The sequence below is a fragment of the Apostichopus japonicus genome, chromosome 1 (genome assembly GCF_037975245.1).
Source record: "Apostichopus japonicus isolate 1M-3 chromosome 1, ASM3797524v1, whole genome shotgun sequence".
Lineage (NCBI taxonomy): Eukaryota > Metazoa > Echinodermata > Holothuroidea > Aspidochirotida > Stichopodidae > Apostichopus > Apostichopus japonicus.
In genome coordinates, this window is record NC_092561.1 from 7,471,619 (window position 1) to 7,485,271 (window position 13,653).

General features: G+C 37.1%; 1 protein-coding gene across 1 annotated transcript in view; it reads left to right on the plus strand.

Annotated features, from left to right (window-relative positions):
- The window catches only part of LOC139966161 (uncharacterized), a 60,880-nt gene extending 52,625 nt beyond the window's left edge, over positions 1-8,255 (plus strand). The window contains exon 15 of the mRNA XM_071968913.1: positions 7,998-8,255. Within this exon, the coding sequence (XP_071825014.1) occupies positions 7,998-8,205 (208 nt within the window). The 3' untranslated portion in view covers positions 8,206-8,255. The remainder of the gene's footprint in view (positions 1-7,997) is intronic.
- The last annotated feature ends 5,398 nt before the right edge of the window (positions 8,256-13,653 follow it).

Genomic DNA, 13,653 nt, shown 5'->3' on the forward strand with positions numbered 1-13,653 from the left:
TCTAATATAATCAGCAATATTCATTACTAAAGTGCGTCATTGCCATACAGCAAAATGTTTCGTTTGTTGCATAGCTATTTTGGATATAAATGACAACGTGTTGGTTAAAGATGTTGGTTAAGGCATGGATATATGATGTCAATTGAAGACGTTTTCCAGGTCTCGCACCCGGGAATCGCACTCGGTCATCAGCCTCTATATTTAGGGAGCTATGGACACTAATGTGATATCCAGATAAGGAAGGCGGTAATTTCCCAACAGTCCACGGTCCTTGATATGACAACACTAGTTCAGTTTGTGTCGTGTTTAGTTATGATATCGTGACCAATATACAATATGTGCCAAACCCCGAAAGCATTTGTAGTTCTATGTTCCTGTCTAGAGATACATAAATAAGAAATATCACAGAATCGAGAAAATTAAAAAATCGGGGAAAGAAATTGAATAACATGATTTTGAAAGATGAAAGAATTTGGAATTAGCTAGAACTAATAATAATTATTATATATATTTTATATTGATTATTATATATATATATATATATATATATATATATATATATATATATATATATATGTATATGTATATATATATATATATATATATATATATATATATATATATATATATATATATATATATATATATATATATATATATATACATGTGGGGGTGTGTTTTTGAAAGTCAAAAACGGTAATTGAGCAATTAATATGCGATAATAGAGTCAAGCCATTCTCATTATTTTATAATCACATGCAGATATCAAACCACAGTTATGATTATGAAGTATGGCTAAACTGAGTGAAAGGGTATGACTGTTCCGTTTGTTTGTGTTAGAAGAGGTTTCGAAGTACTTCCTGTTTCTGTTTCTGTTTCACCCAGCGCATTATTTAAGCCGCTGTTTCTGAACAATATAGTATATAAGTTGTATAGGTGTTGTTGGTGTACGTTGGATGTAAAGACCTAGTGAGTAGTACCATGATGCTATGGACAACCCAAACATTGTTACAGTGGAGTTTGCTCATTACAACATTGCTGAGCCAACCGATGCGACGATCTAGGGTTGTCCAAGGTAGGTACAGATTACTGAATATGTCCACGGCGTCATAAGACGCTGTGCAGCTATATAGCATCGTCGGAGTAGCCTACCGTGACATAACCTTAGACTTGGTGAAAAAGTACAATAATTCTCATTTAGCAAGTCTAGTGTAGTAAAAATTGTCCTCGCTGTATGTGCGATTTCATAGATACGGTTAATCGATAGATGACATTTATCATTTAATCAATCAATCAATAAAAGGCTCTGAAACACAAGTATGATACTCGTTCTAGAGCATGTGGGCTTCTACTTCCTTGTATGTTGCATTGTGAATATTCTTCATAAATTATGGCAGTGTATTCTATATTTCTTGTAGCATAGAAATTAAAATGGAGATTTTAGACTGTTACCACTCTTCTTATCTTATGGAGGGGGGTGGGTGAATTTTGAGTAATTTTCCGCAACAATATTATTTGTCAAGTTAAGCCTAATATGATCAAATTTTACATCATGTAAAGACGAGTGATAGAGAGACACTTTCCATTAAACCCGAAAGATTTGAAATAAGTTGATACTAATAGGTTTCATTAATTTCCTTCCTCTTTCCTGCATTGGTTTACATGTAACTCCATAATTGATGATGCAGGGAATCCGAAAGTTCATTGAGTGTCATTGATATATTGAACATGAACTAAAACAAATAGTTCCTGTTAAAGTTGTTGAAAATTTAGCATATTTTCTTATGTCTCCATAAAACTACAGTTGTGAAGTATATATTCGAGGAAGTATGAGCACACATTTGTAATTTTGTTTTGACACTTAATGTAGTCTACTTGCTTCTCATTTTCTTTAGCCAAAAGAGGGACGCACAACTGTGAAACCACAGGCACTGAAATGGGCGGTAGAAGGGGTAAGTACCGATGACCATAAGGTTAAGTAATACTTACAATGTGATGTGAAATTCATCCCCATCTCCAGCTAGATAAGTTTCACGAGTATTACTGCATATCGAGGTCCGGTCTAAAATCTACTGAAGGAGACACACAACCGACCATCATCATTGATATATGTGATATAGATCACTTTCATCAACAACTCCCCCCTCCCCCTCCTCATCCCACCCTCCAGCCAAGAGACACACACCCAACCATCATCATTGATCTATGTGATAGAAATAATTGCCATCAACAACTACCCCCTCCCCCTCCGCATCCCACCTTCCAGCCAAGAGATACACACGCGACCATCATCATTGATCTATCTGATAGAGTTCACTGTCATCAACAACTACCCCCTCCTCTCCCCCTCCAGCCAAGAGACACACACCCTATAGAGATCACTGTGATGACCACCTCTTCCCAAACAGCAATATTAAAAGAAGAAGAAAAAATCGTATTTCCATTGGGAAATACCACAGGTTTAATGTTCCCTCACACACACAAGACTAAAGACTTGAATAAGCCTAAATGTGACAATATGGGGTAAAATTGTGTTTCAATTATTATATTATTCTTTTAAGTTCTTTTATACAATTTTTTCTTTCTTTAATGGAGTTGCTGACTCTAATATATTGAAGCTGTTTATATGTCGTAATTGATGGCATTAGTTTCAGTGTTGACACAGTTCACACATTTTATACCATGAAAGTGTGACAAGGGAAACAAGTAAAAGGTTAAATATTTCATATGCTAGTGACGATTGCCATCATGGATTTGTAAAGGACAAACCCCAGTCTTTTAGATTTGGATATATCCCAAAACGGCGCTAGATTTTTCTAAGCCCTTTGTACATTAGTTGGTCATCACCCAAGGTCTTTGTCACGTTAGCTGGAGAGGATGGTTGGGTTTGTGCCTTATTTAACTATAACTCGATTTTCCGTATGCCTTTTCAAGTAAATATAGGGTGAAGGGAGATGGGGTGGTGAGGGTGAGGGTGGTGGTTGGTGGTGGTGGGGGCTGTCGTTGGTCATAAGTTAACTTTCAGGTGATATCTGGGTATTGCATTATCCATAATCACAATGATTAAAAGAAGAAAAGATGCAAGACTGCAGCCAGATGAATGTTGGATTATAGTTCCTTTTCGGAAATTGCAAGGATGGCTTTGGGAAGAACATTAGTCTTGATATGTGTTACTACAAGACACAATAAAGGCAGTTTGAGTGCCATTCATGTTCCTACAGCTATTCCAGTCTTCGGAGATATTCACTTGTTCTTTTAATATCAAATAAAACTTAAACAGAGCATGATTTGGATGATATTCAACAACTGTCCATTTGTTCCTGTAAAGTTTGTATCACATTGTGACATGTCACTTGAGGACATTAACGTCTTAAAGCTTCATTAAGCAGTCAATCTCGACGGTCTATAAAACTCTTACTATTAGTACTATTTTGTAGTAAACAATCAAACCATCACGATGACGTACTTTTTTTACTTTTGGCCTGTTCGAAGAGATTGAGCGAACGAAAAACTCCAACCAAACCAAAGGGTGCCCGTGGTTTTGTTATTGTTTTGGCCAAGATTGAAAAAATTAGTCGGACCCACTGCGTTCGTTGTTTTTTCCTTCTGCTTTTATTCCAGATTCTTGCTATTGTCGTTGTTTCGATGAATATGATGAGAACCACAACTGTCAATGCAATACCCAGTGTACTGAACATAGAGACTGCTGCGGGGATATTCAACTCTGTAGTAAGTGTTCGATACAGTTTAGAAATATATGCGATGTTTTTCAGTACATATTATAATTAATTTTATTTTGCATGGCTTCCTAAAACTACATTATTGCAGCCACTACAGGCATAAAGGCTACTATACCATACAATTCACCCTGTCCCAGTGCCCTTCACTCGCATACTTAAGTCGCGTTTTAGCCGCAATTGCATTGGAGACCATTTGGTCGAGTTATATTCACTCTTAGAGCACTTTAATCAACAAGTTCATTCCATTATAAAGCACATACACCCCGTCCTCGCCACCGAACACTCACATAAATATATTTAATAAGAATATATATATATATACATATACATATACATATACATATATATATATATATATATATATATATATTTATATATATATATATATATATATATATATATATATATATATATGAGCAGCATTAGTACGTTAGTCCTATTTCACCTATCAACAATGAAAACCAACAAATGCTTAGACCTGTGTGGGTGACATATTTCGCCAACTAAAGCTATATACATCTTTTACTCTCTTTTGCGTTTGTTATGTTTTTATTTCGAATTGATAAGGTGATGTTTTATTTCAACGTGTTCAGTTTGAACATTTTCCTTTCTGTAGATAAGGTAGCATCGTGTGCCAAGAAATGCAATGCTCGGTACAGAAAATCCGATGACTGCCATTGTAACGACCAATGTGAAGAACACCAGAACTGTTGCTTTGATTACGCTGAGCACTGCAGTAAGTCACTTTAATAGGAGACACACACCCACTTTGTACTTTTGTGGCAAAACAAATAAATGAATAAATAAAATAATAATCACCATTGGTCTATGTGATAGAGATGGCTATCATGACCCCTACCCCCTCCTCATCCCACTCTCCAGCCAGGAAACCCAGATATCATCACTGATCTATGTGATAGAGATGACTGTCATGACCAACTCCCACCTCCTCCTCATCCTAACCTTCAGCCAGGAAACTAAATATAATTATTAATCTACGTGATAATGATGATTGTCATGAACAACTACCCCCCCCCTTCCTCATCCCACCCTCCAGCCAGGAAACCCAAATATCATCATTGGTCTATGTCATAGAGATGACTGTCATGAACAACTTATCCTTAAAACATCTAAGAAAAAAATCTTTTTCCATTCCGGAGATATCACAGAATGTTTTAATGTTTCAAAAACACACGCGAATGTGTTCTGATCAGGTCTTAACAAGAAAGCATCGATCCACATTTGTTTCAATGTGTCTTTGTTTTATGTTTTCATGTTTTTTATTTCGATAGAGATGGGTTTTACACATGCTGAATGTTCACTTATGAAGCTCTTAATATGACCTATATGTTGGCATTGATTTCATGGTTTACACTGTTAACATTCTACCTTGAAAACAAGAATAGAAAAACAAATAGAAAGTAAAATGTTTCGGATCCTACTGGAGTTATGACATCACAGATTTCTAAAATGACGGCTGCCAGACACGACTTTTAAGCTAGGACATCACCCAAACGGAACAAGTTTTTTCGTAGCTGACGTAGGAGTGGGGCGGGCGAGGGAAGTCAATGGTTGAGTTTGTATCTCCTTAAAGTTGAAGGACTTGCAATATTGTGGGCCTAAAATAATCCATTTGAACACAATAATAAAATTTGACGTTATCCAACAGCACTCAAGTACATTTTCGGGACGAGCTGATTATTTACTTATATTGGATATATACATCTTTGCTCAATATCCATCGTTGATTCAAGTGCTAACGATTTGTGCAGCCAATCTGACATATTATTGTTACTTCGCACAGTTTACTGAGATTCATGACGGCTTAAATTGTTGGAAGTTCGACATGTCTGCAGAAAGGGTTGGGATACTTTTGTCTTGAAAGATAGTGAGAAACTTTAATTGCTAAATCAAGTGTAAAGTGCAAGTTGTCAAGTGCCATGTTTCCTAGAACTTTTTGATGTGTGTGCGTGTGTGGGTGTTTGTGTGCCTATAGAGGACATTTGTCTTCTAAACCAGCCTCCTGCCCTCGTCGTTGTTACTTCACTAGATCGATTTAATAATTGTTTTTAACTTGAAATGATGGAAATACTTATTTATCAAAGTAAATATGTTTCATTTCATTGGCTGGTTCATGTAAGATTTCGATTTCATTACAAACTAGTGTACTGTATATTTTGCTTGTCAGAACCTCCAACCAGTACTACTGCAGTAACAAATTTGACCACTGAAGCAAATGGAGGTAAGTAGTTCTTGTTCTAGTTTGATAAATGTGTTTGCTTAGTGAATGCCGCTGACGTTAAATAACCTGTCCCAGAAACAATCCCTCCAGTCTGGTGTAGTTATATGCGCCCAATGACCAGTTACCTCACAGGTAACTTGTTTAACCCCTGGGTGGAGAGAGGCAATTGAGATCAAGCATCTTGCCAAAGGACACAACGTAATGAACGTAGGCAGGAATTGAACCAGCAACACTTGGATCACAAGTCCGACGCCTTAGCCAATTGGCCATCACGCTAGGTAAACGCAGGTGAAATCTTACATAAACAAGCCAATGACATGAAACATATTTCTCTATATTATATTGACCCAAGTGGAGATGTAGTGTTTCTATTAAAGATGACAATAAAGTTCCATACGAAAGACGGACTTAACTAAAAGTGTCAATCATTGAGTTAAATTGAACTCGTTCTATACTTTCTACGGCTGATAAGGAACACCTTCTGAGAATGTGTTTGTGTGTGGGTATGTGTGTGTATGTGCTCCTGGAAAGGACATTTGACTTCTGTTTATCACAATAAATATGTTTCATGTCATTGGCTGGTTTATGTAAGATTTCGATTATAATTACAAACCAGTGTACTGTATACTTTTATTGTCAGAATCTCCAACCAGTACTACTGCAGTAACAAATTTGACTCCTAAAGCGTATGGCGGTACCGGTAATTAGTTCTTGTTCTAGTATGGTGAAGGTGTTTGCTTAGTATATGCCGCTGAAGTCTATATGTTGGTAGACAATATAGCATGTGCATCGCAAAATCACGTGACCTGAAGCTTTCGTTAATTTTGTCTAGGCATTCGTTCCATCTCGAAGTTTACAGTTAAGGTCATTATGATCGTTTCATAATTCGACAACCACCAGAATGAGCTGCTCTAGCAAAAAAGGCCGGGATTTTGAGTTCGAAATCAATAAGTTTACATATTATGAAAGTAACGTCTCTAATTGTTTGGTGTACGTGGCCAAATAAGTGATGTGTGAATTTTGAGGGGGTGTGGGTGGGGGAGGGAGTAAAGGAAAGCGTTGACCGTATTTTTGACGCTGCTACAGTATCGTTCAACTAAAAAAAAAAAATCAAATATTTCAAAGACTTCTATCGAGAAGCTCTGGATAGCGAACTGGCATCATCGCTTTTTGTGTCTGAACTATAATCAAAGACAAAATGCACGTAAGACACTATTCAAGATGTAATACATTCATTAGTGAAAGATTTAACACCGACAGAGTACATGGATAGGAACCTCCAGATGACGTGTGCGAGTCGGTGGTAGATGCATTCTGGGATACATCAGTGGAGGAACCAACATGCTTTGAAGACCTCAAACAAGCGAACAATCTGATGGTCTTGTCCTAGTTGAACGTCTGTGGACAGGATTAAAGTTTCATTGTATGGAAGACATTTGACATAATCTTTTGATTTTGAGGAGTAGAAAAGAGAAAGACAAAGTAATTGATAACTGGATAAGAAATTTTGAACATTTTCACCGTCCAAACAAATGTTGCCTCATACTTTGAAACACATTCCAAAAGTAAAATTTGTTAACAATTTTCTAATTATTTGAAATGATCATGACCTTTGACCCCTACTGTTGCCTTATATTTTCAGATTCCGGACTTATAGTCGTGGTCATCCTTGTAATATGTTTGGTAATCACATCAGCGATCGCGGCTGCAGTGTTCATCTTAGCAAGAAAGAGAAGGACGTAAGTATGACGAGTAGGTCTATATATATATATATATATATATATATATATATATATATATATATATACATACATACATACGGATAGGCGGTTGGTGTAGGAATGGGTACATGGATTTCCCTGCATTCACCATTGCCTATGCTTTTGAAAATAAAAGTAATGCTGAAAATTTATCACGTCAATATGGTACCGAAATTGCTCTTACATGTACATATAAGAATCCTTTTGGCGTTCCATGTCACCTTGGTAACAAGATATCTATTCGTTTTTCGTTAGAAATCCACCGACGACTGAAAATGGAAATAACGCACATAGCAGTGGGCCTACTGATGTCATATCCGGTACGGGGCCGGAGGAACAGGGCAGTGTTTACTACGCTTCGGTAAAAGAAAATGAATATGCAAATCAAGAAGAAGGATTTGAAAGTAACGTTGCATATCAGAGTTACGAAGAAAAAATAATACAAGATAATGTAACGACATAACATCATTAAGTAATAATAATAATAATAATAATAATATATACATATATTTATATATATATATATATATATATATATATATATATATATATATATATATATATATATATATATATATATATATATATATATATATATATATTTATATACATGTGGGTGTGTGTTTTTGAAAGTAAAAAGGGTCACGGAGCAATTAATATGCGATAATAGAGTCAAGCCATTCTCATTATCTTAAAACCACAGGCAGATATCAAACCATAGTTATTATGAATCATGGCTAAAATGAGTAAAACCTTTCGTTTGTTTAAGTCAGAAGCGGTTTCGAAGTACTTCCTGTTTCTGTTTCACCCAGCGCATTATTTAAGCCGCTGTTTCTGAACAATATAGTATATAAGTTGTTTAGGTGTTGGTGGTGCACGTTGGATGTAAATACGTAGTGAGTAGTACCATGAGGCTATGGACAACCCAAACATTGTTACAGTGGAGTTTGCTTATTGCAACATTGCTGAGCCAACCGATGCGACGATCTGGGGCTACCCAAGGTAGGTACAGATTACTGAATATATCCACAGCGTTATAAGACGCCGTGCAGCTATATATATATATATATATATATATATATATATATATATATATATATATATATATATATATATATATATATATATATATATTTATATATATATATATATATATATATATATATATATATATATATATATATATATATATATATATATATATATATAAATATATACAGATTACTGAATATATCCACAGCGTTATAAGACGCCGTGCAGCTATATATATATATATATATATATATATATATATATATATATATATATATATATTTATATATATATATATATTTATATATATATGTATACAGATTACTGAATATATCCACAGCGTTATAAGACGCCGTGCAGCTATATATATATATATATATATATATATATATATATATATATATATATATAAATATATACAGATTACTGAATATGTCCACAGCGTTATAAGACGCCGTGCAGCTATATATATATATATATATATATATATAAATGAAAATCGTAATGAGTTGGAAAATCAAGAACAGTGAAAAAACTTTCAGCCTCCACCGGGACTCGAACCACGGGCCTCCCGCTCTGTACGCGGACACCCTAACCACTAGGCTATGGACGCTGATTGTATGTCCAGAGGTTCGAAACCGGTAAGGAAGATCGTAATTCCACTGTAGGCGTTTGTCACCTGTATCGAACAATACTAGTTCTGTTTTTGGTGACATATTTTGCCCTACTCTAGAGATCAAACATGATGCTATCCAACTCGAAAATCATTTGTGATTCCTAAAGCCGGATCTCGAAAGAGATACTTTGAACAGACTTTATGTTAATGCAATGGAGGTAATCGACAAAGGCAAATGAATATATACAGATTACTGAATATATATATATATAATATATATATATTCATTTGCCTTTGTCGTTTACCTCCATTGCATTATATATATATATATATATATATAAATATATATATATATAAATATATATATATATATATATATATATATATATATATATATATATATAGCATCGTCGAAGTAGCCAACCGTGACATAAACTTGGACTTGATGAAGAAATACAAAACATCAATCCTTGCCCTCTCGCTGTATGTGCAATTTCATATATATGCTTTATCGATAGATGACTTTAATCATCAATCAATCAATTAATTAATCATTCAATAAAGGCTCCGAAACACAAGCCACTGTTGATACTCGTTCTGAAGAATGTAGGCTTCTACTTCCTTGTATGTTTCATTGTAAATATTCTTTATAAATCTGGCAGTATATTCTATATTTCTTGTAGCATAGAAAGTAAAATAGAGATTTTAGACTTATTAGTCTTCTTAATATCATTGTTCTTGTTCTTATTATTAGTGTTAGTAATATTAATAATTGTATTATTAGTATTTGAGGCGAACCGGCGATGGGGGGGGGGGGGGTGTGGATGGGAAGGGGTGAACTTTGGGTAATTCTCTGCAAAAATATTAATTGTCAAGTTAAGACTAATATGATTAAATTTCACATTCTGTAAAGACGAGTGATAGAGAAGACACTTTCCATTAAACCCGAAAGATTTGAAATATTTTGATACTAATAGGTTTCATTAATTTCCTTCCTCTTTCCTGCTTTGGTTTACATGTAACTCCATAATTGCTGAAGCAGTGAATCCGAAAATTCATAAGTGTCATTGATATATTTAACATTAACTAAAACAAACATTTTTCTGCACCCTTGGAGGATGTCATCCGAAAGCACGGTCTTTCATGCACTATTTGCGCTGACGACACGCAATTATTCATCGGATTGTACTCACAAAACTGTCAGCTGACAGTAGCAAAAGTGGAAAATTGCACCAAGGACATGAAATTCTGGATGGCGAACAATTTCCTGGTCCTAAATGATGACAAAACAGAATTAATCCATCTTTCATCTCGATTTGCAAGATCTCTTCAAATATCTTCTGTTGTTGCTGGTGACTCAACAGTTGCGTCTGTGCCGTATGTTCGTGATCTGGGTATGATATTTGAATGTCTCGACATATCAACAATATCTGCCGCGGAGCTACCATGGCCTTGAGTAAAGTTGGCAAACTCCGAAAGTATCTCGACCAAGCCACCATCGAAAAGCTAGTGCAAGCCATTGTTATCAACAGGCTCGACAACTGTAAATGCCTTCTGTATGGCCTCCCACAGAAAGACATCTCTAAGCTACAACGAATACAGAACATGGCAGCTCGTCTAATTACTCCAATGAAGAAACGAGACCACATCACTCCAATTCTTCGTTATCACCTCCACTGATGGTTACCTATTAAGCAAGAATCACTTTCAGGTTACTCCTACTCACCTACAAATCTCTGTACGACGCTGGAAACGTCAGACCTACGAACAATCTTGTTCAAGTTCGCGCACGCACAAATACCTATGGGGCCCGCTCGTTTGCCGTCGCCGCCCCGGTGCTATGGAACGCTTCACCAGTCAATATCCGCGAATCTATGTTCACAAACCATTTCAAGTAACAACTGAAAATATTACTCTTTCAAAGTGGCCTATATGTCACGATTTTGTCAATTAATTTGTCTTTCGACCATCATCTTTCATCTATGTGATTGAGATCATAATCATCAACAACTACCCCTCCCCTCCTAATCCCACCTTCCAGCCAGGAGACACACTCCCGACCATCATCATTGATATATGTGATCGAGATCACTGTCATCAACAAGTACCCCTCCCCCTCCTAACCCCACCCTCCAGCCAAGAGACATCATCAATGAACTATGTGACAGAGATCACTGTCATCAACAAGTACCCCTCCTCTCCTAACCCCACCCTCCAGCCAAGAGACACACACCGACCATCATCAGTGATCTATGTGACAGAGATCACTGTCATCAACAAGTACCCCTCCCCCTCCTAACCCCACCCTCCAGCCAAGAGACACACACCGACCATCATCAATGAACTATGTGACATAGATCACTGTCATCAACAACTACCCCTCCCCCTCCTAACCCCACCCTCCAGCCAAGAGACACATACCCGACTATAATCATTGATCTATATGACAGAGATCACTGTCATCAACAACTACCCCTCCCCCTCCTAACCCCACCCTCCAGCCAAGAGACACATACCCGACTATAATCATTGATCTATATGACAGAGATCACTGTCATCAACAACTACCCCTCCCCCTCCTAACCCCACCTTCCAGCCAAGAGACACATACCCGACTATAATCATTGATCTATATGACAGAGATCACTGTCATCAACAACTACCCCTCCCCCTCCTAACCCCACCCTCCAGCCAAGAGACACATACCCGACTATAATCATTGATCTATATGACAGAGATCACTGTCATCAACAACTACCCCTCCCCCTCCTAACCCCACCCTCCAGCCAAGAGACACATACCCGACTATAATCATTGATCTATATGACAGAGATCACTGTCATCAACAACTACCCCTCCCCCTCCTAACCCCACCCTCCAGCCAAGAGACACATACCCGACTATAATCATTGATCTATATGACAGAGATCACTCTCATCAACAACTACCCCTCCCCCACCACCCCTCCGCATCCCACCCTCCAGGCAAGAGACCCACACCCAGGGCGTCAATCCGATTTGAAACGTGTAAGGGGGGGGGGACGTAATCGACTGAGTATTCCGGCCGTAAGTACTATCTAAGCGGAGCGCCACCATCGGTTGGCGCGCAGCGTACCAAGAAAATTTCAGATTTGAATACCTGCCAGATCGCTGAAGATGGCACTTGCCAGGCTAGATAGCAGCCATCTAGTTGCGTGATATCGGGTGAAAATTACAAATTCGTCACTCAGGAAATCTGCAATAAAATTCATGCGACCTTCATTTTTGGTGGATTATTTCTTTTATTAGTGATTCCAATTGACATGAACATTAGAACCCAGTGCAAGTTGACAAATGATGCGGCGAACTGAAACCCCAGCCCATTTTGCCCTATGTTTTAGGATAGAATACCCCTCAATTGTTCGAACCCATGACAACAAAGTGATGAAGGCATCCAAATAAATCAGTGGTTGTTCGTTGGAGTCCTCACGCAAGTTACCTCGGTTGCTAGGTGGATCTGCATCTGGTTATCGGGTGAATTCTGGTCAGAGCGTACTATGTAACCACCGTGTTCCCAGGAACGTAGCTAAGGCCGGATGATTAAAGGGGGGGGGGGGGTGTAGTGGCTGAAAATCCAACTGGATGGGTTTAAGGCAGAAAATTCCGACTGCTGCTTTGTACCCCCCACCCTCGCGCTACTCGTCAACGATACGGTCAGTGTCAGTCAGACACCCAATCTCTCGCGACTGCACTTTCGTTCCGAACTTTTTTCTATACATTTGTACCCACTGGCACTCATTTCAAAAATTTATTAGCCCCCCCCCACCCCAACCAAATATTTTTGTGAAATTTCGGGGAGAATGCTGATAAATTTTCGGGCACCTACTGAAAGAAAGATAATTTGCAATGTATTTTTCAGTAGTTAAACTTATATTATTATTACCATTAATATTGTAATGACTTTCAAATAATTCTAACCAATATGGAAGGGTAATAAGACGGAAATGATTGTAAAACCGACGCATGTCTATATGATATGCATTAACATGTGGAGTGAGACGCACATCCTATGGAGATCACTGAGTTGATCACCTCCTCCCAAACAGCAATATGAAAAAATAGTATTAAGACGTATTTCCTTTGGAAAATATCACAATTTAATGTGACAATACGGGCTAGATGTGTTTTAATTTATTTTATTATTCTTTAAGTTCTGTTATACAATTTTCTCTTTCTGTATTGGAGATGCTGACTCTAATATATTGAAGCTGTTTATATTTAGTAA